This window comes from Hylobates moloch, unplaced genomic scaffold (genome assembly GCF_009828535.3).
Source record: "Hylobates moloch isolate HMO894 unplaced genomic scaffold, HMol_V3 SCAFFOLD_3, whole genome shotgun sequence".
NCBI classification, from domain to species: Eukaryota; Metazoa; Chordata; class Mammalia; order Primates; family Hylobatidae; genus Hylobates; species Hylobates moloch.
This window is the reverse complement of record NW_026652278.1, coordinates 68,075,247-68,101,086: the sequence shown is the minus strand read 5'-3', so window position 1 is coordinate 68,101,086 and position 25,840 is coordinate 68,075,247. Positions and strand designations below refer to the sequence as shown.

General features: G+C 38.7%; 1 protein-coding gene across 9 annotated transcripts in view; it reads left to right on the top strand.

Annotated features, from left to right (window-relative positions):
- Window positions 1–25,840, top strand: part of PPP3CB (protein phosphatase 3 catalytic subunit beta) — a 58,430-nt gene that overhangs the window by 5,510 nt on the left and 27,080 nt on the right. For 7 of the 9 annotated variants that reach the window (XM_032140159.2, XM_058436355.1, XM_032140149.2 and 4 more), the window contains exons 2-9: window positions 11,474–11,674; window positions 12,353–12,477; window positions 15,945–16,056; window positions 19,692–19,837; window positions 20,079–20,218; window positions 20,324–20,401; window positions 20,507–20,601; window positions 23,565–23,690. In XM_032140159.2, coding sequence (XP_031996050.1) covers window positions 11,474–11,674; window positions 12,353–12,477; window positions 15,945–16,056; window positions 19,692–19,837; window positions 20,079–20,218; window positions 20,324–20,401; window positions 20,507–20,601; window positions 23,565–23,690 — 1,023 coding nt within the window. Of the gene's footprint in view, window positions 1–10,913; window positions 11,675–12,352; window positions 12,478–15,944; window positions 16,057–19,691; window positions 19,838–20,078; window positions 20,219–20,323; window positions 20,402–20,506; window positions 20,602–23,564; window positions 23,691–25,840 lie in introns of those variants that run through there. The other 2 variants (XM_032140143.2, XM_058436357.1) reach the window with 2 other exon arrangements.

The window sequence follows — 25,840 nt, the reverse complement described above, 5'->3', positions numbered from 1 at the left end:
TGTATGGTATGTAAAATTTATTTTGGAACATCACAGTCGTGAAATAGCAAATATTTATTAAATGTCTTGCTGTATCACAAAACTGTAGGAGAACAACAAAAGTATAAAATATAAAATACAGACTTGGTTCATGAATAAATATCATGGAAAATTAACAATATATGTCATAAGGACAGGTATAGTTAATAATTGCCAGGTAAGTTGCTGAGCCAGCAAGTTGTCTGAGTTCAAAGGAGGCAGTGATGACTCTGGACTGGAATGGTCTAGGAAGGGCTTGTATAGAAGCAAAGGGGCCTTGAAGGATGGTTAGGATTAAAATAGAGGATTGGGACCATTTATTTGTGCAGTGTTTATTGAGTGCCAGCTTTGTACCAGGCATTGTGCTAGGCATTGATGATACAGAAGTGAATAGGATATTAAGTAAGATAGATTCTCTTGTAGTGCCGACATTCTAGTGGGGGAGACACTATTATAAATAAATAATGAATTTGGTACAAAGAGCTACTGGAGCTGTAAAGAAGGGATTGGCTATCTTACTTTCAGGGAAAGCATCACTGAGAGGATAATGTTTCGAGGTAGTCCTTGAAGGATGAGTAGAATTTCACCAAAAAGTGGGGCTAGAGTAGGGAAAACAGAAGCAGAAAGGCATGGAGTTTGAAAAAAGCATGAAATGGATGGCAAAAGTATGTGAAGTACTTGGCAAGGGGTGACAGGAATGAAGTTAGAAAGGATCTTTTGTATTACAAGTTGAGGAGCTAAAACTTAAGCTGTTAAGCAGTATAGCAGTATATAGTACCTGGATGATTAAAAACACAAGCTCTGGAGTCAGACTGCCTGGGTTTGAAACCTAGCTCTACCATTTAATAACCTTCTCGCCATGGACAAAATACTTAACATCTCCAAGCCTTAATTTTCTTATCTGTAAAGTAGAGCTAATAAAATCTTATTATAGGGGTTTTGGAAAATTAATACAGACTGTGCATGTAAAGTAGGTACCACAGTTCCTGGCCTGGCACATGGTAAGTACTCAACCAATGGTAACCATCACCATTATTATTATTATTATTGAAGGTTTTAAAGTAGAATAGTGACCCAGTATCTTGTTTTTTGATGGCTAATTCTGGCCATATTGTGTGCAACAAATTATTGGAGGGGGAGAAGCTTAAAGCAGGTTGTCTAGTTAGAAGATTAATGGAGTAGTCCAAGTGAGGGATGACCAAGGCATGAAAAACTAGATATGACACAAATTCCTACTAATATTAGAAGGTAAGTATATTGGATGAGTGATTGAGTATGGAAGTGAAGTAGGTGAGCAACAGTTCTTTAGGAAGCAATAATCAGAATAATTTTGCTTTAGGGCTAGATTAAATTGGGCAATTGTAGTTAGATGCAAAGATTGGAATGATATGTAAAAGACTGAGAATGGTTAAATTGAGAAGAACCTTGAAAATAAGATCCAAGATTTTCTTTTTCTTTATTCTTTAGTCATTAAGAAACTACACCAAGTTTTTGAGTAGGTTAATTTACTACTTTGTTCAGTCAAAGAGGAAGAAGAGATTTTTCTAGTAAATGATAAGAACTTGAACTAGTATTGCAACAATGGAGATTTAAGAAAATTGCATTCGAAGAATCAATAGGACTTAGAGTTCAGAAAGAGAACAATGACATTAAGTGTGAATGATAGAGAATGGTGATACCTTAACAGGTTTAAGCCAGGAAGGGGAGCCAATTTTGAGGGAAAGGTATATTTAAAGAACCACCACAAATTAAAAGAGACCCAGTGGGTACCTTGAAATTTTGAAGACAGTGCTGTTGGATTTATTGAATCTTTCCTTAAAGCATGTGGCCAAACCATACTTCTACTCCTGGCAAGCAAATGGTTGTATCATTCTTCATGATGAGGCTTTTTTTTTTTTTTTTTTAAACCTCAAGACAGGATCTTGCTCTGTCACCCAGGCTGTAGTGCAGTGGCATGATCATAGCTCACTGCAGGTTCAAACTTCTGGGCTCAAGCGATCCCCCAACTCAGCCTCCTAAGTAGCTGGGACTACAGGCACACATCACCATGCCTGGCTAATTTTGTTTATTTTTTATGGAGACGGAGGTCTCACTATGTTGCCCAGATTGGTCTCAAATTCCTGGGCTCCAGTGATTGTCCTGCCTGGGCCTCCCAAAGTGCCTTGGTTACAGGTGTGAGCCACCATGCCCAGCCGTGATCAGCCTTTTGATGTCTCCTTTTGTCAAAAGAAAATTCTCATTGTGTTGGCATAAAGACAGATGATACAGGAGCAGCATTCTGAAGACTTCAATTTCAACTATGGCTCTACTTCTTACTAGTGAAACCCCTGGAGAAGCAACCTAATGTCTCTGAACCTGTTATCTATCATTTGTGAAATGGAGATAAAACTTGCCTGACCCTAACCCCAGTACTTTGGGAGGTGGAGGCGGGCAGATCACTTGAGGTCATATGTTCGAGACCAGCCTGGCCAACATGGTGAAACCCCCCGTCTCTATTAAAAATATACTAATTAGCTGGGTGTGATGGTGGGCGCCTGTAATCCCAGCCACTCGAGAGGCCGAGGTAGGGAGAATCGCTTGAACCTGGGAGGCAGAGGTTGCCATGAGCTGAGATCTCACCATTGCACTCCAGCTGGGGCAACAGAGCAAGACTGTGGAAAAAAAAAAAAAAAAAACTTGCCTGATCAAACTCACAGGATGTCCCTGGGAATCATGTGAGATTATTTATGTGAAAGTACTTGGTCAACTATGAATAAAACACTATAAATATATTGTTATTGCTACATAAATTAGTGTCATTAAACAAGTATTTTGGAAACTATATAATCATTAATTCTGTAAACATTTCTTAATACCTATGTTTTTCCTGTTTGTTTGTTTTTTTTGGTTTTGGTTTTTTTTTTTTGAGATGGAGTCTCACTCTGTTGCCCCGGCTGGAGTGCGGTGGCATGATCTCGGCTCACTGCAACCTCTGCCTCCCAGATTCAAGCAACTCTCCTGCCTCAGCCTCCCAAGTAGCTGGGATCATAGGCATCTGCTACCACGCCCCGCTAATTTTTGTATTTTTAGTAGAGACAGGATTTCGCCATGTTGGCCAGGCTGTTCTCAAACTCCTGACCTCAAGCGATATACCCACCTCGGCCTCCCAAAGTACTGGGATTACAGGCATGAGCCACTGCACCTGGCCAGTTCTTAAGTTTTAGATAGGTTATCACATAGACATTGATGATGGTGGAACTTAGAATGGATAAGACTTGTGGGCCAGAAACTTGAGCTTATGATGACTAGTTTTTTTTTTTTTCTTTTGAGAAAAAGTCTCACTCTCGCCCAGGCTGGAGTACAGTGGCGCAATCCCGGCTTACTACAACCTCTGCTTCTCAGGTTCAAGCAATTCTCGTGCCTCAGCCTCCCCAGTAGTTAGGATTATAGGCGCCCACCACCATGCCCGGCTAATTTTTGTATTTTTATACAGATGGGTTTCACCATGTTGGCCAGGCTGGTCTGAAACTCCTGGTCTCATGTGATCCACCCACCTCGGCCTCCCAAAATGCTAGAATTACAGATGTGAGCCACCGTGCCCAGCCTATGATGACTAGTTTAATAGATAGCAGGGACAAGGGTAAACTAGCCAGAAGGCATGAATCTCAAAGAAGGAGGCATTTTTTTCCCTTAGTGGAGAGATGATGTTGGAAGTGCTAATGGGGAGCTAAGAGAATGCTGAAGCCTCCACTGGGATTAGTGGAATGTGGAAAAATGAGCATCATCCACTTTGAAAAAAGAATTTGAGAAGTGTTGTCCTTCAGGAGACCCAAGATGTAATTAAACTAGAGAGATGAAGACAGTATTCTGTGTAGAGCTAAAGAACAGAGAGGCCAGGTGCAGTGGGTCACGCCTGTAATCCCAACATTTTGGGAGGCTGAGGTGGGTGGATCACCTGAGGTCAGGAGTTCAAGACCAGCCTGACCAACATGGAGAAACCCCATCTCTACTAAAACAAAATTAGCCAGGTGTGGTGGCACATGCCTGTAATCCCAGCTACTTGGGAGGCTGAGGCAGGAGAATCGCTTGAACCTGGGAGGCGGAGGTTGCGGTGAGCTGAGATTGCACCATCGCACTCCAGCCTGGGCAACAAGAGCAAAACTCCGTCTCAAAAAAAAAAAAAAAAAAAAAACCAGTCTGGCCAACATAGTGAAACCCGTCTCTACTAAAACTACAAAAAATTGGCCAGGTGCCACCGGTGGCTCACGCCTGTAATCCCAACACTTTGGAAGGCCAGGGCAGGCGGATCATGAGGTTAAGGGTTCGAGTCCAGCCTGGCCAACATGGTGAAACCCCATCTCTACTAAAAATACAAAAATTAGCCGGGCATGGTGGTGCATACCTGTAATCCCAGCTGCTCAGGAGGCTGAGGCAGGAGAATCGCTTGAACCTGGGAGGGAAAGGTTACAGTGAGCTCATATTGCGCCACTGCACTCTAGCCTGGGCAACAGAGCGAGACTCCATCTGAAAAAAAGAAATATATACACACGCACACACACACACACACACACACACACACACACACACACACACACACACACAATTAGCCGAGTGTGGTGGTGTGCACCTGTAGTCTCAGCTACTTGGGAGGCTGAGGCAGGAGAATTGCTTGAACCTGGGAGGCGGCGGTTTCAGTGAGCTGAGGTCGCGCCGCTGCACTCCAGCCCTGGCGACAATGCAAGACTCTGCCAAAAAAGCAAAAAAAAGAGATAGTGTGTAGGGGTTGTGGGATAGATTAAAACAAAATCTTATAATGGGAATTCTGAAGGCCTCAATGAAAAGGATGGAGGGAGAACAGCAAGAAGGAAATTGTATGAGGGAAAGAAATACAGAAAAAAATTTAGAAGTATAGATGTAGAGACTGTATTTTGGATAGTTGCCAAGGATGGCAATGATGGGAAGCATGATGAGATTAACTGACCTTAGGCATCTGGATGATACTTTGGAGTCAAGTTATTCACTTGGCACAGACTATACCCCCGTTGAAGTTAGAGGCCTCATAGGGCTAAGAGGGCAGTCCTTGCTTGGAATTGGGGAACAGGATCAGTTAATTCTCAGGTCCTTGCCCAGTGGTAGAAACAGTAAGAAGATCTCTGTACCACTACCCTCTTTTTCCCAATTCCTGATCAGTCTGTGTTCTTGATTTATTTTTCCAACTTCCTAAATTAAAATGTTTTTCAGTCCTTGTTTTTTTAGCCACCATACATTAAATGTGAGTGAAAATACCTTGCAAATATTATTGGTTACTATATAGATATGCCCTTCATGTCAAAATTTGGATAAAAGGAAGATTTTCAACAGAACGGTTTGGTCAAAATGAATGTTACCAAATCAAGATTTTTAGGTTTCGAGGAGATTTTGTAGCTCTTTTTTTTGTTTGGTTTATTTTTTTTTGAGATGGAGTTTTGTTGTCACCCAGGCTGGAGTGCAGTGGCGTGATCTCGGCTCACTGCAACCTCCGCCCGCCAGATTCGAGCGATTCTCCTGCCTCAGCCTCCTGAGTAGCTGGGATTACAGGCGTGCGCCACCATGCCCAGCTAATTTTTGGGTTTTTAGTAGAGACAAGGTTTCACCATGTTGGCCAGGCTGGTCTCGACCTTCTGACCTCAGGTGATCCACCTGCCTCGACCTCCCAAAGTGTTGGGATTACAGGCGTGAGCCATCATACCCGGCAGATTTTGTAGCTCTTTAGGTTGTTCCAACAAATCCTCTATTATTAGCCATTTCAGTTGTTGACTATTTATATTGCATTTATATACATTTGTTTTCTGGTTTTTCCCTATCGCAAATATAGAAAAGTAAGGAAACATAGTCTGAAACTTAGGAGGAAAAAGTATGTATGGAGGCGAAAAAAAAAAACTCTGGAAAAGTAGAAATAGGCCAGGCGCGGTGGCTCACGTCTGTAATCCCAGCACCTTGGGAGGCCGAGGCGGGCAGATCACGTCAGGAGATAGAGACCATCCTGTCGAACACTGTGAAACCCCTTCTCTACTAAAAATACAAAAACATTAGCTGGGCATGGTGGCAGGCGCCTGTAGTCCCAGCTACTCGGGAGGCTGAGGCAGGAGAATGGCATGAACCCGGGGGGCAGAGCTTGCAGTGAGCCGAGATCGTGCCACTGCACTCCAGCCTGGGCAACAGAGCAAGACCCCGTCTCAAAAAAAAGAAAAAAGTAAAAATAATTGGCTGAAGATGAATTAGAAATAAAAAAGCAAAACCTTTAAAAAGCTTGAAAACTATATGGAAATGCTTTAAAATGCTTTAGGAGTTGCAAAACAAAGTAGTAGTTGAGAATTAATTTTGTTTTGAGATAGAGTCTCTATCGCCCAGGCTGGAGTTCAGTGGCATAATCTCAGGTCACTACAACCCCCAGCCAACCAGGTTCAAGCGATTCTTGTGCCTCAGCCTCCCAAGTAGCTGGGACTACAGGCGCGACACCACGCCTGGCTAATTTTTGTATTTTTAGTAGCGATGGGGTTTCACCATGTTGGCCAGGATGGTCTTGAACTCCTGACCACAAGTGATCTACTTGCCTTGGCCTGCCAAAGTGCTGGGACTACAAGCATGAGCCACCCCACCTGGCCAGAGAATTAATTTTTGATGAAAAAAAATTTTAACTCTCTATTGAGCAACTTATGTTAGGCCAAATTCTATTTGGTCAGTTATCTTTTGCCCTGTCAGGTCTCTTGCTGAAGCTCCTTTCTCCACTTGCGAAACAATACTATACATGCCTTTTTGCTCTTATTTGCTGATAAATTAAAATTTTTTTATTTTTATTTTTTATTTTTAGACGGAGTCTCACTCTGTCACCCGGGCTGGAATGCGCTGGCATGATTTCGGCCCACTGCAACCTTCATCTCCTCGGTTCAAGTGATTCTCCTGCCTCAGCCTCCTGAGTAGCTGGGACAGCAGGCATATGGCCACCACGTCTGGCTAATTTTTTGTGTGTTTAGTAGAGACGGAGTTTCACCATGTTGGCCAGGCTGGTCTTGAATTCCTGACCTCAAGTGATCCACCCGCCTCAGCCTCCCAAAGTGTTGGGATTACAGGGGTGAGCCTCTGCGCCCAGCCAAAACATACTCATTTGAAAGTGCCTATTTTTATTTTCAGTGTTAACATTGATTCCCTGTAGCTTTCATCTACCTTTACTCATGAGTAGGTGATGTTTTTCTACCACTCAACCTGTACACATTTTAAAAAGCTGTCCCAGCTGGTTTTGAAATGTAGAAGTGTGCCTTGAGTTGAAAAATAAATAGGAAAGTATAGGTCTTTAGATAACTAACTGTGGCATGGAGTCAGTTTATACTTTCTTTTTCAGGTGAATACATTATAGTTCTTCAGTGTGACTTGAAGTAGAGCATTCACAGTGTGTGTGAAAATATGCAGTACCACTTGTGTCTGGCTGAGGGGGAAGTAGGGAGTGGTCTCATATGTGGATTTTTAGGAAGTTCTATGTTTTGAACAGAATTCAGCAATTAGTGGAATTATGTTGTTGATTGTTAGGAAGTATATATCATCCAGGCCAGGCGCAGTGGCTGACGCCTGTAATCCTAACACTTTGGGAGGCCGAGGCAGGCGGATCACCTGAGGTTAGGAGTTTGAGACCAGCCTGGCCAACATGGTGAAACCCTGTCTCTACTAAAAATACAAAGATTAGCCGGATGTGGTGGCGGGTGCCTGTAATCCGAGCTACTTGGGAGGCTGAGGCAGGAGAATCGCTTGAACCCAGGAGGTGGAGGTTGTAGTGAGCCGAGATCTCGCCACTGCATTCCAGCCTGGGAGACAAGAGTGAGACTCTGTCTCAAAATAAATAAATAAATAGGAAATATTCATCATGTAGAACACAGCTTTTTTTTTTTTTGAGGCTGAGTCTCAATCTGTCGATCTGGCACGATCTTGGCTCACTGCAACCTCTGCCTCCTGGATTCAAGTGATTCTCCTGCCTCAGCCTCCCGAGTAGCTAGGACTACAGGCGTGCACCACCACACCCAGCTAATTTTTGTATTTTTAGTAGAGACGGAGTTTCACCATGTTGGCCAGGGTGGTCTTAAAATCTTGACCTCATGATCTGCCCGCCTTGGCCTTCCAAAGTGGTGGGATTACAGGCGTGAGCCACTGCACCCGGCCAGAACGCAGCATCTTAAATAGTGTTTCTTTTCCCAAGTAGAGTGCCAAAAAAAAAAAAAAAGAAATTCTCTGACCTGGTGAAAAAACTGATTCTATCTTGATCTCAGAAATTTGTGTTTATTAGTAAGAGATACTTAACCTCATTTTTATAATGTCCCAAAAGTAACACTTGATTTATTTAGTAATCAGTTCATTAAAAATGTTTATTTTTTACACAATTACTCTACCATGAGGGCAAATTTGGTTATAGCATATATAATGGTTTGTTTAATCTTTGGTTGGTAAAAACATTCTTTGAGGCTTTTATTTTATTAGAATCTTGACATTGCTATATTTGGGGGTAAAATATATTTTAATGCCAGGCCGGGCGCGGTGGCTCACGCTTGTAATCCCAGCACTTTGGGAGGCCGAGGCGGGTGGATCACCAGGTCAGGAGATCAAGACCACGGTGAAACCGCGTCTCTACCCGGGTGAGGGGGGGGGCCTGTAGTCCAGTATTGAGGGGTGAGGCAGAAGAGGCGGAACCGGAGGGAGTTGCAGTGATGGCCGTGATCCAGCCTGGGGACAGAGGATCCGTCTCAAAAAAAAAAAAAAAAATATATATATATATATATATATTTTAATGCCTTATTCTAGATGAGTGAAAAGTAATGGTAATACATTTTTCTTGTGAAGGGAAAATAAACAAGGGTCATTTTTTTTTATACTAAATAGCAAATAAAAAAAAAGAGGGATTAGTGATTTCAGTCTTTTAGAAATGATTGGCATCTCTCTGCCTTAGTTCTTACCTCATTTGTAAAGGATTGAGTTCTTCCTCAATGTTTTCTCCTGGTATGAGAATGTGATTATATTCTTTCTTAGGTAATTGATATGAATCTAACCTAGTTTTTTTTTTTTTTTTTGGTTACTTTAAGTTGAAATGTAAAGGAGCAGTTGGTTCTGTACATTTCCAAGCTTCTCTGTAATAATTGATAATTACAATGATGACCTTAAGGCATCAGGAAAATACCATATACCATATGCTCAGAGAGAGAGATATATATATATATATATATTTGATGGAGTCTCACTCTGTCACCCAGGCTGGAAGTGCAGTGGTGTAGTCTAGGCTCACTGCAACCTCCGCCTCCCCGTATTTAAGTGATTCTCCTGCATCACCCTCCCGAGTAGCTGGGACTACAGGCATGCGCCACCATGCCTAGCTAATGTTTGTGTTTTTTGTAGGGATGGGGTTTCACCATGTTGGCCAGGCTGCTCTTGAACTCCTGACTTCAAGTGATCCACTGGACTTGGCCTCCCAAAGTCTGGGATTTCAGGTGTGAGTCACTGCACCCGGCCTATTTTTCTTTTTTTTTTTTTTTGAGACGGAGTCTCGCTCTGTCACCTAGGCTGGAGTGCAGTGGTGCGATCTCGGCTCACAGCAAGCTCCGCCTCCCAGATTCATGCCATTCTCCTGCCTCAGCTTCTCCGAGTAGCTGGGACTACAGGCGCTCGCCACCACGCCCAGCTAATTTTTTGTGTTTTTAGTAGAGACGGGGTTTCACCGTGGTGTCGACCTCCTGACCTCGTGATCCGCCCGCCTCGGCCTCCCAAAGTGCTGGGATTACAAGCATGAGCCACCGCGCCCGGCGTGCACCCGGCCTATTTTTCTAAAAAAAAAAATCTGGAAAGAGGGAGCTGCCTTACATTTCAGTCTATATTTATTAGACTCCTAATGTACATTTCTCTCTCACTTTCTTTATTTTGAAAAACAAAGTACTGTTCAGTAAAGAGCCTGAAACTGCTTCAGTCCAAGCTGATTTTGAATGCGTAAAGATTTACTTGTTGGATTCAGTAAAAAAGGAATAAGAAAAACTTACTATATAGTAATTTTTCCTAGGTATATGACCTCAAAATTGTGCTTAGATGCCATTGAAATAGACGTTCATGTTTTCCATTCCACTCAACAAATATCACTTAAAAACAGTACAGTTGGTGATTTCTTACAGAAATCATAAATATGTACTAAGGAGTAAAGAAACCAACTACTTAACTATGATGAAACGGGAACTTTTGGTTAAATTTGTAGGGATAGGCCAGGTGCAGTGGCTCATGTGTATAATCCCAGAACTTTGGGACGCCAAGGCGGGCAGATCACCTGAAGTCAGGAGTTCGACACCAGCCTGGCCAACATGGTGAAATCGGGTCTCTACTAAAAATACAAAAATAAACTGGGCGTGATGGTGGATGCCTGTAATCTCAGCTACTCAGGAGGCTGAGGCAGGAGAATCCCTTGAACCCGGGAGGCGAAGGTTGCAGTGAGCCGAGTTCACGCCACTGCATTCCAGCCTGAGCGACAGAACAAGACTCCATCTCAAAAAAAAAAAAAAAATTACAGGGATAAATTTGCAGTGGTAACATTTTACACATTTGCAAAAAGTGCTGTATCTCAAACAGTTTAGATGGAAATGAAGATGATTTGCTTTCAGAATGTGTGTTAGGTGAATCAAAGTCACTCCAATGATAAGGAATGCACTGGTTTTGAATATATGCATAAAGATTTTGAATGAAAGTGTTTTGTGAAACATTACGTAAGGTAGGAGAAAAATCAATATTTTGAAATTATGATTTATTATTTTAAGCCTACTAAATTAATTTGCATTTCAGAAGTAAACATCTGGTGTTTGGTCTATATCTCTAAAAGCGTATAGTCAAGTTGGTCAGAAAACATTCTTTTTATGTTCTTATTAGAAAGGAACATGGTAAATCACCTTGTATTTGGGTTTTCTTTCTAGTTAGGCTCATTTGGTATTAAAGTGTTGTGGGGTATTTTTGAGATGGTGTCTCGCTGTGTTGCCCAGGCTGGTCTCCAGTTTCTGGCCTCAAGTTATCCTCCTGCCCCAGCCTACCAAGTAGTCGTGATTACAGACATGCTCCGCTACTCCCAGCATTAAATTGTATTTATTGTACTTCATTTAAGGTAAAGAATATCTAATACTATGATACAATATTTTGAGAGTTCTGCCTAAAAATGTTTTGGCTTAAAGAAGTTTTGGTTATCCTGAAAGAACTTAATTTTGTGAGACAACTCATTTCTCTAATAATTCTCAACAAAGAATATGTTAGTCTAAATAGCTTTAAAAGTGGTATAATTTGCTTACTATTTAGAAAAACACTTCTACCCAATAAATGAAGAAGAAAGAAAAATCCCTGCTTTACAATTTTTACTCTTATCTAGATCCAATTATTAGTTTTTAAGTTAATGTATTTTTGGTGACTTATTTTTTATTAATTAAAAAAAAATTTGCAGCTGTCCCTTTCCCCCCAACACATCGCTTGACATCTGAAGAAGTATTTGATTTGGATGGGATACCCAGGGTTGATGTTCTGAAGAACCACTTGGTGAAAGAAGGTCGAGTAGATGAAGAAATTGCGCTTAGAATTATCAATGAGGGTGCTGCCATCCTTCGGAGAGAGAAAACCATGATAGAAGTAGAAGCTCCAATCACAGGTAAGCTTATTCATGTTTTATGTCATTATTTAGTTGCCTGGATTTACAACTTAACTGTTTTCAATGATACTGTATGCTAAATCAATATTACTTGGACATTATCTTGAATTTCAACTTATTTTCCATACTTAAAAATGATTGCCTGTTATCAGTGAATAGACACGATTCTAAATAATCGGAGTGTAGAAGTTAATCTAATATGCTTTTGTGAAGGTTTCATCAACTGTGTTGACCATACTTCAATTTGATCAATACTTACTTTGCTTTCAATTGTTAGGGTCAAATACTTTGATGTCATATCAGATACCAAAAGTGACCATTTAGAGAGCAACAGAAAGTATTGAGTTAGAATGGATATTTTAACTGCCACCATTGTAATTTTGTCATCTTGAAACTTAAAACACATCCTTGGAGTCCTAGAGACGATCTTTATAAATGTAGATTTCAGTTTGTCACTGACCACAAATTTCGTTATTTCTGTTACATCTTTTTCTAGATCTTGAGCACATGAACACTTGGTTACACATCATCCTACTCGTGACTCTTCATATTCTACTTCCTTCTCAGACATTTCTTGATAGCATTTATACTATGTCTTATGTAAAATATGTTTTAACTTAACTAAAATTTGTTATTTTAGAGATTTTTTTCCCTTATCTAATAATCTTCTTGTTTCAGTGTGTGGTGACATCCATGGCCAATTTTTTGATCTGATGAAACTTTTTGAAGTAGGAGGATCACCTGCTAATACGCGATACCTTTTTCTTGGCGATTATGTGGACAGAGGTTATTTTAGTATAGAGGTAATAATCATAAACTGTCATTTGATTTGCTGTTAAGTGTTAACATAGATGCTTTCCCTTAATCCTAGTTTTCACAAGTACCTGTGTTAGGTTTTTTTAATAACTCTGCATATTCTGAAGTTTTTATGAAAAGCTACTATTTATTCCTGTTCTATCTTTCAAACAATTCAAATAAATTTCTTTGTATAACTCTGTTTATATAATTATAATTGCCATTTTTTTCCCGGTGGAATTTATGAACTGACTGAGGGGTCCTTATTGCCCTGTTAACTAGTGGCCTTAAAAAGTTAGTGCTATTTATCTCTCTTGCCCCTAAAGGCATTAAACCATGTGAAAAAAGATTACTTGAATTCTCTCTGATTAAATAAAGTATATTGTGATTTTTTTATTGCTTGAGCCCTAGTGCTTCTGTTTCTCCTTGTGTAGCTATTAAGACTCAAGTATATCCTATGGAATCTTTGTGTATTTGGAAAGTATTAATTTGTTTTTAAAAACATGAGGCATTAAAATGACCTTTTGATTATCACTTAACAGTAGATGGTTCCTTTGCTCCTTTTTCTTCTTTCTTTTTCTTTTTTTTGAGACAGGGTCTTACTCTGTGGCCCATGCTGGAGTACAGTGGCACCAGCATGGCTCAATGTAGCCTTGACCTCTTGGGCTGAAGGGATCCTTCTGTCCCAGTCTCTCAAATAGCTGGGACCACAGGTGCACACCACCATGTCTAGACTAATTTTTAATTTTTTTGTAGCAATGGAGTTTCCTATGTTGCCCAGGCTGGTCTTGAACTCCTGGACTCAAGTGATCCTCCTGCCTTGGACTCCCAAAGTGTTGAGATTACAGATGTGAGCCACGTTGCCCTGCCATCTTTTTAAATTATATAAATAAAATGCAGTAAATGTAGAACAGTATGTATTTTCCAATATATACATTTTCTTTCTTTTTTTAATGAGAAGGGGATCATATTATAATATTTTCTGTAACTTGCTTTTTCATATATCCCTACACCAAATATCTTTCCAAGTCAGTAAATATAAACTTGTACTATCATTTTAATATCTACATTGTTTTCCATCTAATAAACAAACCATAATTAATTAATTCCTTGTTGTTAGACACTGAAGATGTTCCCAGTTTTTTTCCTTTACAAATGATGCTTTAATGAGTCATATTATTCATACATCTTTACATACTTGCCTGATTATTTTTGTAGGACAAATTCCTAGAGGTAGAATTGTGGGGTCAAATTTCTACCAATAGATACCTGTGTTGCACATTTAATATGTTCTAAGCATGTTCTAGGCACTGAAGACATATCGATTAATCCTCACAATAATATTAATGAGGTAAGTACTGTTGTTTTATTCATTTTATAAATGAGGAACCTGAGGCTTAGAGAGGTTAAGTAACTTGCCCAAGGTATTATTAGTAAACAGCATAGCCAGGCAATGTGACTCCAAGCATGTGCTTTTAACCACCTTTCCTAGTATATACTGAAACCTTACCTGATGAATTTACGTTGGTTACTGTTGTTTATATCTCCTTCTCCAGTGTTTCCAATATACCTTTTTTTCTGAGGTGTGCTAGGATTCTCAGAGTGAAAGGAAGTTCCAGACTCTGTCCGTCCTGCTTCCCTTAGGAATTTTGCTATTTTGAGTTCTTCTTCCTTCTGCTGATAGTTGATTATTAGCCTCGTCAACTTTTCCCAAATTATCACAGGGCTTCAGGCAAATCAGAAAATGGCCCATCTTAACAAAAAAATTTCAGGCATTTGACCAAAACAATAAAATAAACAGTTTTATGAAGCTTATTTGGTAACTAAGTTGGTGTGCATGTCCTTGTATAAGATTGTTTTGTAGCTGACTCTTTTTTTTTTTTTTAATTGAGATGGACTCTCACTGTCACCCAGGCTGGAGTGTAGTGGCGTGATCTCAGCTCACTGCAGCCTCTGCCCCCCAGGTTCAAGAGATTCTCCTGCCTCAGCCTCCTGAGTAGTTGGGATTACAGGTGCCCACCACCACTCCCGGCTAGTTTTTGTATTTTTAATAGAGATGGGGTTTTGCCATGTTGGTCAAGCTGGTCTCGAACTCCTGACCTCAGGTGATCTGCCTGCCTCGGCCTCCCGAAGTGCTGGGATTACAGGCGTGAGCCACCGTGCCTGGATGTAGCCGACTCTTTTAATACATTTTGTTGTTATAAAAGGAAAATAACAAATAATCAAAATAAGCATTGAGAACAGATTATTTCCCTAATTTTATTACTTTTTTCCCTTGTGAATAAAATGAAGGATGTGAATAGTTACACGTTTAAATATACTTTAGTTTATTAACAATAAAGTTTGGTTGGGTGTGGTGGCTCACACCTGTAATCCCAGCACAGGTTGGCCAAGTCAGGCAGATTGCTTGAACCTAGGAGTTCCAGACCAGCCAGGGAAACATGGTGAAACCCTGTCTCCACAAAAAGATATAAAAACTTAGCTGGGCCTAGTGGCATGTGCCTGTAGTCCCAGCTGCTCAGGAGACTGAGATAGGAGGATTTCTTGAGCCCAGAAGCTCGAGGCTGCAGTGAGCAGTAATTGTGCCATTGCACTCCAACCTGGGTGACAGTGAGACCTTGTCTCTAAAAATAAAAAAGTTTGTTTTTTCTTTTTGCATATGATTATATAAACCATGCTTATTTCCATATCAAATAGTTCTTCCTTTTTTAAGCAAATAAGTAAAATGTGAGTCTCTTATGTTAAATCTATTTAGAGAATAGCATCTGCTATGTTTAGTAATATTTTTATTTGAAAAATTACATTTGCATTGAATTAGTTCAGATAATAAGCACTTACCATATGTAAGGCAATATTCATAATCAATGAAACAAACATAAAACATGGACCTTCCCTTCATGGGCAGCATGGCATAATGCTTAAGATCAGAGGATCAGAATCCTATCTCCATCGCTTAGAAGTTTTGTGGTTTTGGACAAGTTACTTAAGATCTTTGCTTCAGTTTCTCATTTGTAAAATAAAGATGATATTACATACTTCATAGTGTTGTTTGAGGAATAAATTAGGGGAATTAATTATATAGTGCTTCACATATTGTAAGTACTTAATAAATGTTAGCTGCTGTTATTTTGACAGTGTTATTTTGTTTACTAATACACATCTGTAGACCAGTGTGCTAATGGTTTTTATATTGGGCAGTCTGTAAATCCAAAGTAGTTAAGTAGATTGTTTGACTCATTCATTCAACAAATATTTATTGCTCTTCTCCTATTTGCTAGGTACTTTTCTGGGAGTGGAGAATCAAAAGTGAATAAGATGACAAAATCTGTGATTTTTGTGGTGCTTATAATTTTAGTAAGGGACAAAGAAAGATAATAGAGGATGGTAAGGGTAATAGAGGAAAAGGAGCAAAGATCAAGCAGCTTCATTAAACAAAAATACAAGATAAATTCACTAGAAAAATTTTCTTTTGCAGTGTGTCTTGTATTTATGGGTTCTGAAGATTCTATACCCAAGCACATTATTTCTTCTGAGAGGCAACCATGAATGCAGACACCTTACTGAATATTTTACCTTTAAGCAGGAATGTGAGTACTGCCAGGAGAAATGTTTTCACTTCCTCAGTATTCTTTTGTACTTATGTGGGTAGTAAGAGTTTTGAAGACTTTACAGTGCAACATGTAAGGACAGATTTCATGTCCACACATAAAGCTTTGAGGAAAGTTGTCGAGCACTCTCTGGTGTTTAATGGTATTAAGAAGTTTTTGGTGGGGCATGGTGGTTCATGCCTGTAATCCCAGCACTTTGGGAGGCCCAGGCAGGCAGATTGCCTGAGCTCAGGAGTTGGAGACCAGCCTGGCCAACATGATGAAACCCCATCTCCACCAAAAATACAAAAAAAAAAAAAATTAGCTGGGTGTGGCGGCACACTCCTGTAGTCCCAGCTACTCAGGAGGCTGAGATGGGAGGATCGCTTGAGCCTGGGAATCGGAGGTCGTAGTGAGCTGAGATTGTGCCACTGCACTGCACGGGCAATTGCCTGGGCAATACAGTCAGACCCTGTCTGAAAAAAAAAAAAAAAGTTTTCATTTCAGAATTTCCTATTATGTTTAACTTTTACAAACATACTTAGACTTTTATATATAAGTTTTAATGTTAAAATTAATTTTTCTAAGCCGGGCACGGTGTCTTACGCTTGTAATCCTAGCAGTTTGGGAGGCCGAGGCGGGTGGATCACCTGAGGTCAGTAGTTCGAGACCAGCCTGGCCAACACGGCAAAACCCCATCTCTACTAAAAATACAAAAATTAGCCAGGCCTGGTGACATGTGCCTGTAATCCCAGGTACTCAGGAGGCTGAGGCAGGAGAGTCACTTGAACCTGGGAGGCGGAGGTTGCAGTGAGCCAAGATCATGCCATTGTACTCCAGCCTGGGCAACAAGAGCGAAACTCTGTCTCAGGAAAAAAAAAATGTATATATTTTTTCTAACAGGAAAAAATAAAAACCAAAAGAAAAAAATGTTATTTTGCATTGGAGATTTTTATCCTTCAATCTTGAGGCATTCCTGTGAGGAATCCTAACAAATTGTTTCTCCTGTTACCATTGCAGATCATTTCAATCATGCTATTAATGATTGAAATTCTTTTTTAAATTTTTTGTTTTTTTTTTTAATATCATTGTTTTAAGACTAGTCAGGTACAGTTGGTCAAATTCTTAACCTGCAATGTTTATCCCTTTTCTCTCTCAAATTATTACAGCAATGGTAATCTAATACCTGTAAGTAACCATATGTTACAGAACAAGATTAGGCCTTTTTCACACCTCAAACCTTTGTGCTTTTTTATTATTTTTATTTGTTTGAGACAGTCTCGCTCTGTCGCCCTGGCTGGAGTGCAGTGGTACAATCTCGGCTCACAGCAACCTCCTCCTCCCGGGTTCAAGCATTCTCCTGCCTTAGCCCCCCAAGTAGCTGAAATTACAGGCATGTGCCACCACGTCCTGCTAATTTTTGTATTTTTAGTAGAGGCGGGGTTTCACCATATTGGCCAGGCTGGTCTCTAACTCCTGACCTCAAGTAATCCACCTGCCTCGTCCTCCCAAAGTGCTGGGATTACAGGTGTGAGCCACCGTGCCTGGCCTGCCTTTGTGCTTTTTGAGTTAATATTCATGACTGTATTAGGTAGAGTTGAATTCTAAAAGCAGAAATAATTTCAACGTTTTGAGACTCAAAACATGATCCAATAAAGGTCATATTAAGTAGAGATTTGCAGCAAAAGGAGAAAAATACAGTGATGGGTAGTGGCAGAAGTGGCATACTCTTATAACTTCAAGGATCAGGCAGTTAACCTAAATGAATAAGATAAGACCTGGAAAGTGCATGCTTGACCTAAAAGCAGTCAAATTAGAATTTTTATTAAACCACAGTGCTAGAAAACAGAGTCATTAGCACACTACCAGTTTAGAATCTCTGGTTGCTGGATATATATATATATATAGTTTTTTTAATACTTGAATATTACAGTATTAAAACAGGAAATGGGAACTAAGTTCTTTTTCTTTGCCTAGATAAATAACAAACCACCTACCAAAATCTCATCAAAACCAAAATAGGAATTTAAAGTTGTAAAGGAGCAAATGAAAAGTGCATGATATCTCTCTAAAAGTAAATGATAGTTTGATTTGGTAGAGTTTTGTCTTTCTTGTGTTTCTATACTGGCTTCCTGCTTCACTGCCCATTTTAAAGTATTCATTGTAGACAAGAGGAACCCCTCAGCTTTTCTGACATGAGCATGCTATTATCTTTTATTTTTCAGAAAAATTGGATGAACCTTGAATTTTGTTGTGATGATGTAGTCATCTTGCCTATAATAAGAATAGTCATTGACTCTTAGAATAAAATAAAGCAAGTATTAAAATGATTTTAACCTCAAGTACAGTTCTAATTTTGCCTTATTTGGCCGATAAAGGTGAAGGGTTGAGCTGTTTTTAAGAGATTTCTTTCTTTCTTTCTTTTTTTTTTTTTTTTTTTTTTTTTTGAGACAGAGTCTTGCTCTGTCGCCCAGGCTGGAGTGCAGGTGGCACGATCTCAGCTCACTGCAGCCTCCACCTTCTGGGGTCAAGTGATTCTCGTGCCTCACCCATTGAGTCTCTGGGATTACAGGTGCACACCACCATGCCTGGCTAATTTTTGTATTTTTAGTAGAGACAGTGTTCTGCCCTGTTGGCCAGACTGGTCTCGAACTCCTGGCCTCAAGCGATCTGCCTGCTTTGGCCTGTCAAAGTGCTGGGATTACAGGCGTGAGCCACCGTGCCTGGCCTGTTTTTAGAGATTTGACTTACTTATTCTTAACAATACTTGATGACTTTTCTGCTGAATAACATAATTTTAGAGAGCAAATATTTTGCTTCATAAGACATAATATCATTGAGAATAGTTTGAGAGAGAGCAAATATTTTGTCTTCATAAGACTGATAACATTGCATATTTTTGTTGATTCTTATAGGGGAAGGTGCTTTCCTTTTTTTTTTTTTTTTTTTTTTTTTGAGACGAAGTCTCGCTCTGTCACCCAGGCTGGAGTGCAGTGGCGCAATCTCGGCTCACTGCAAGCTCCGTCTCCTGGGTTCATGCCATTCTCCTGCCTCAGCCTCTCCGAGTAGCTGGGACTACAGGCACCCGCCACCATGCCTGGCTAATTTTTTGTATTTTTAGTAGAGACGGGGTTTCACCGTGGTCTCGATCTCCTGACCTCGTGATCCGCCCGCCTCGGCCTCCCGAGGTGCTGGGATTACAAGCGTGAGCCACCGCGCCCGGCCAGATGCTTTCCTTAAAAAAAAATTGTGTGCAGTAAAATTTATTCTCTGTGGTATTTACTTCTGTGACTTTTGACGCTACATAGAGTTGCCCACTACTACTATCATGATACAGAAAAGTTTTATCATGCTATAAGTTCTCTCACTACCTTTTTATAGTCACCCCTTCACTCACTCTGAAGCCCTGGCCACCACTTTGCTGTTTACTGTCTCTATAATTTTCTTGCCATCTGTCTGTCTGTCTGTCTATCTATCTGGGTTATTACTGCAGTTGAAACTGTACCTATCTCAATTTCATTATAAATAGCTATAAGATATAAAGGAGGGGAGAGAACAAGAAATAAAAATCTAATATATATGTTTAAAATGGTCAACCAGTAATGTAATTTTCAATTAGTTTTTTGTTTTTCTAGGTAAAATTAAGTATTCGGAAAGAGTCTATGAAGCTTGTATGGAAGCTTTTGATAGTTTGCCTCTTGCTGCACTTTTAAACCAACAGTTTCTTTGTGTTCATGGTGGACTTTCACCAGAAATACACACACTGGATGATATTAGGAGAGTAAGTATATATTTTACTTCCAAGATTGATTTCTATTTATGGTACATTGTTGAGTAGAGTAGAAGTTTCAAACTTCTCTTCACTGCCAAGATTAGGTAATGGTAAAAATTAATATACTGATATCTTAAGGAAATAGCTTCTATTTGTTCACAATAATATAGAATGAACTAGTATTTTAATGCACATTTTGTCCTTACTTTTTGATGAGTTACTTCTGTTCTTTCTTTTCTTTCTTTCACAGTTAGATAGATTCAAAGAGCCACCTGCATTTGGACCAATGTGTGACTTGTTATGGTCCGATCCTTCTGAAGATTTTGGAAATGAAAAATCACAGGAACATTTTAGTCACAATACAGTTCGAGGATGTTCTTATTTTTATAAGTAAGGAAAAATATGCAAGATTAATCACATTTTAGTTGTTAACATAGCATATGCTTCATACAGAAAAACCATTATTTTACTTAATTTACTCTTTTTCCCCCACAGCTATCCAGCAGTGTGTGAATTTTTGCAAAACAATAATTTGTTATCGATTATTAGAGCTCATGAAGCTCAAGATGCAGGGTAAGAATTCTGTTTCCCTGACCCAAATTAACACCTAAAATATAAATCAAAGTTAGTAACCATGATTGATGCTTTACGATGCATATTAAGCTATTTGTTTTGCAGCTATAGAATGTACAGAAAAAGTCAAACTACAGGGTTCCCTTCATTAATAACAATTTTTTCGGCACCTAATTACTTAGATGTCTACAATAATAAAGGTAAGATATTGTTGATTAAAAAATTGTTAAACAACTTAGTATTTTAATTGACTTTTTAAATATAATAAAAAAGGGGTGTTGTTTGAAACTATTAGTATCTAGTTTTTTTTATAAATAACTGTAAGATGGAGGGGAGAGAACAATAAATAAAAATCCAAAATGTGAAACTAAGTAATATGTAACCCCATTCCACAACTTGTTTCTTGGAAAAGCCGTTTTGTAAAACGTGCTCTGAGTTAAATGCATCAAGCAAAACCAAACATGATTTTCTCAAACTCGTCTTTCTTAAATCTTTTCCCTTATTGAGGATGTTTTCTTATTTGTATTAAGCTGCTGCTGCTTTGATGATTTTATTTGCACTGTCTACTTGTTTAGTTTATCATGTTTCTTGTTTTATGTTCACTGATCTAGGTTCTCTTTCCCTTTCTTATTTCCTTCTTTTACCTCCACAGTCTTATCACTGCCCCATGAAGATTTGTATTTGAGCTTTTTTTAAAATTAATCCAGTTTCATCTCATTTGAGGGATACATTCTTCTCTTTCTTTTTCCTACATTTTTCCTTTGCCTTCCGTTCCAGAGATTTTCATTTCCCCACCTTCCCTGAAAATTTGACCTGTCTATAGTAATTGGATTTCATTTTATTTTGAATATAGTTTATTGACAGAAAGTGCCAAAGGGTCTTAATCTAGTTAAGTGTGTGCCAAGGACATTGAAGATGAGATTGGGTATGTTTATGTAGTTTACATCTTTGGAAGATGATATTAAGAGGCCAGCTTCTCTTCTGTCTTGACATGTCTGGAATTCAGTTGACTATGCCATAGCTTCAGGATCAGACTGGAGTGGATGGGCCAAGAGGAAAGAACAGAAGGTTAAAGACTTTAAAAAGGACATTTAGAGAGAGAATGAGGTCATTGCTAAATAAGGGTCATGGTGTAAGTTTAAAAGAGGAACAGAGGAAGTTTTTTGGATGATGAGAGGTGACAGTTAAAAGATTAAAACATTTGCCTGAGACCAAACAGTAGCATGCTGGATAACTTGGGTACGGAATATGCTACAAGAACTTATACTGTAGATATCTTATGAAATATGACTTCATTTTTGAGAAGAAACATATCTAAGTTTTGATTCCATTCTTTCTCTTGAGACAGGGTCTCGCTCTGTTGCCTAGGCTGGAATGCAGTGGTGCAGCCTCGGCCGACTGCTACATCTGCGTCCTGGGTTCAAGCAATTCTCTTGCCTCAGCCCTCCCTAACAGCTGGGATTATAGGCACCTGCCACCTCGCCCAGCTAATTTTTATATTTTTATAGAATGAGGTTTCACCATGTTCACCAGGCTTGTCTTGAACTCCTGACTTCAAGTGATCTGCCTGTCTCAGCCTCCCAAAGTGCTGGGATTATAGGCCTGAGCCACTGCGCCCCTGCCCTGATTCCATTCTCAAAAACAGAACCAAGTGTTAAATTTAACTTTCTACCAGTGCTCTAATTCCTCAACTGTGGCTTCCTCTTGTTAGTATTAAGGGAGCTAGTGTTCAGTGTCCAGTTGAGTACTGCCTTACTGATTGTCCTTTGTTGGTTTGACTCAGGAGGTTAAGGGATGGATTTTTTTTAGTACTTAGAAAAGAAACTCAAACCATTGACTGTCTTATCAAAAATCAAATGTCTCTTTGTAGTCCTGAGTCTGTACGTTAATGGTTTGAGTGTTTGCGTTGTATGGGTATGTTTGTAATTTTTCATTCTATCCATAAGGCAATTTTCTAGGTTTTTTTCTCTTTTCTCCCTTACAAAAGATCTGAAAGCTTGGTATCAGCTCATAATTTTTGAGGCTAATTTAAAATACCTTTTTTTCCCACTTTGAACTGATTATCAAAGCATATAATTTAAAATACTTTTATTTCAGATGGGAATTTCATATGGGAAACAAACATATACTTATTAAGTTAGTAAACAGTAACATGTAGCAGGATTACTTTTGATTCTCTATTAGCCAAAATCACAAATCTTGGAATTTAACATTTGCATTTCAGTGCTTTTCATTAAAATGAAAAGTAACCATAAAATTATATCTGCAAGACATTTTATACTTTTATGTATTTTCATGTGAAATGCATTGTCTGATCTTAAACTTCTGTGGTAGGCAGGGTAGACATATTAGTCCTGTTTTATAAATGAGAAACACATTAGTTGAATAATTTACCAAGCATTGCACAGCTAGTATGTGCTATAGTTTAGGTGAGAATCCAGCCCTTCTAACCCAGTGTTCTATACAGTAATATAATCAGTAACTGAAATCTGTGTAGGTCATTTAAGATTTTAATTATATCAACATATTGAAACATTGGATGAATATATTATCTTTGGATTGTTTGGTTATAATATTCTCTTTTGGTGTTTTAGTGGGATTTTTTTTCTAAACAAAGTAAAATATTTCTTTGTAGTAGTTTTGTCTGATTTTCCATATTAAATGAAACAAATACATTCATACATTTATAAGTAAAATGTTCCAAATGGGTGGGATTTTTTTTGTTTGCTTTATTACCATTCAGCTATCCTTTTCAGGTTGCCTGAAGCTAGAAAGATCTTAAATTCTCAATTTGTATGAACTTTAAAAACCTAGAAAATTGCTCATTGCCATTCTGTGTTTCCTCTAAAAACTGAGTTTTCACAATTTTGGATTTAGTAAAAGTGTATGTTCATCATTGGATTGTAAAGTAAAACAAACATTCTGGAAAGAATCTTGAAATTTCATTAGTAATGTGAAGACCTGACTATAGTTATAGTTCTACATAACAGTGTTAAAAATAAAACGTGTGTTATTATTAAAAATTAGTTTCTTCCTCCCTCTACCAGCCCTGATTCCACTCACCCCCAATCTCCCTTTCTCTTAATATTTTTCTGCTTTTATGTATTTTATATTTTTAAGGCTAATGACAAATAGTTACACTGATGTTCAACTTATCTTGCAGCTGCTGTATTAAAGTATGAAAATAATGTGATGAATATTCGACAGTTTAACTGTTCTCCACATCCTTACTGGTTGCCTAATTTTATGGATGTCTTCACGTGGTCTTTACCTTTTGTTGGAGAAAAAGGTATAATTTTTATTTTTTTAAAAAATTGTTTTATTACTGTTACATTTACTCCAGTTTACTATCATAGGCACATACTTGCTAAAGGAAACCAAAGTCTAGTTTCACTGTGGTTACAGCTCTGCTTGTGTCAGTGGGTGTGGACATAAGAGTCTCAAAGATATTTTAGTTAGCTGTTTACATCCCCCATGTGAGGCTGTCTGGGGGACTGGGAGAAGATTTATAAATAGCCCAATGTCTTCAGCTGTTGGATTTTCTTTCTTTTTTTTTTTTTCTTTAGCTTAAATCTTTTATGAAGGGGTGGAGAGATTGCTTTGCTTGAAATGGGCCCTTCTGCATATCTTAACACCATTTTTGGGCATTCCACCGAAATTCATGGGAAAATTTAGTAGCCTTCATTTTAGCAATATTAGTCATTTTAATAGCAGTTCTGTACTTTAAGAGAAATCATAAAGAGAAATTCAGATTGTAACCCAATATTCTTTCTCATATAAAAAATGTGTATAAAATTTTAGTAGTGATGCCTTTCTGATAATTTAGAGGAACACTTGTTAGTACATAATAGGCTTTTTGAGAGAAAATAAATGCTATTTAAGAAATTCTGTTTCTGTGTTTCATTTGTAGTTCTATAGAATTCTTAGGATTTTGTTACCTATCATGTTCTTTTCCATTATAAGTTAATTTTTTTCATAAGAAAATGCCTCAGTTTCCATATGTGGAAAATAACAGTATGAGAGTACAGACATGATTATAAAACATTTTGTTCAATATCGCCCTCTATTTTTTCTCACCTCTTCCATATTACAAAATGTTCGTTTCTGTACGAGATATGTCACTTCTGCCAAGGCAATTTGTAGTTCTGAAATTCGGAATTAATACTTAAACTGTGTATGTTAAACAGGTTTTCTGCAGATTGCATTTGGTGTTCTTCATTTACTCAGTAGGTCCAGTGTTAATATGGAGATAGAATTACCCTTTAGCATTTGAGAAGGGGGCCAGTTAAGGGCTTAGGTGCAAGGGATGCATTACACTTACAACCTTCTATCTTTGGTGTATGAGAAATAGTTCAATCATAGCATCATCAGACGAATTAAATAATTCATCCTGCTCACTCTCCTGCCTTCAGGCTAGACTGCAACTCAACTATTTTAATGTAATATGGGAAGGATGGAGGGGCCAGGAAGATAAGGTAGGAGGAAAATGGACATTTCATAGATTCTAATTTGATTCTCTGATGGTCCCACATAAGGAAATATTTCATTATATCTAATCTAAATATTTATGCTATGAGTATTTAAACAAGGAAGGAAATAGAGATAATAAGTTTTTCTCAACTAATGCACCTGTCAAAAACCAGGGCATCATAGGGTTTTAGAGCTCATAAGTGGATTTAACAATCATTTAGCCCAACTCCTTTTGAGAGATGAGATAATTTAAGATGAATTCTGTGGATCCCTTACAAGTGAAGATGGAGAGCAGTAGGCTCTTATCAGTGTTCCTATATTTGAGGTCTGGTACTAAGTGATCTTTAGTTTTTCCGTTGCCACTCTAAATCATCTTTTATAAACAAGGAAATATTCAAACTTTTTGACCATTTTTGTTGTTTTTCTTTAGGTCTTCTCTAAATTATTCACATCTCTCTAAAAATGTAAAGCTCAGATTTTAACATTACATGGAAATAGAATTCTAGCCAGTGTTGAGCACAGTAAGAAAATCTTCTCAAACTCTTTGCATATTTTGCTATTTTAATACATGATGGCTGTTTAGATAGCCTGACTACTTCTTGATTCTAATGAGCATTTTCTTTTGGTGTGAAAAGCAGCAAGTGACATTTGTTTTACTTCCAAGAAGCCAGTTGGACTCTGGGTCTAGTTCCTGAGAAGCAACTAACCTAAGCCAGAGGCTTCCTGAAAGGCTGATTTAATCCCAAAATTAGGTGAAAGCAGTGTTTCCTTACCCTTTTGGGAGCTAAAACCCCCACTATTTTTTTTATAGAGACAGAGTCTCGCTCTGTCACCCAGACTAGAGTGCAGTGGTGCCATCATAGCCCACAGCAGCCTTGAACTCCTGGGCTTATGTAATCCTCCTGCCTTGGCCTTTTAAAGCACTGAGATTATAGGTGTGAGCCACTGCACCTAGCCAAGAACCCTTTT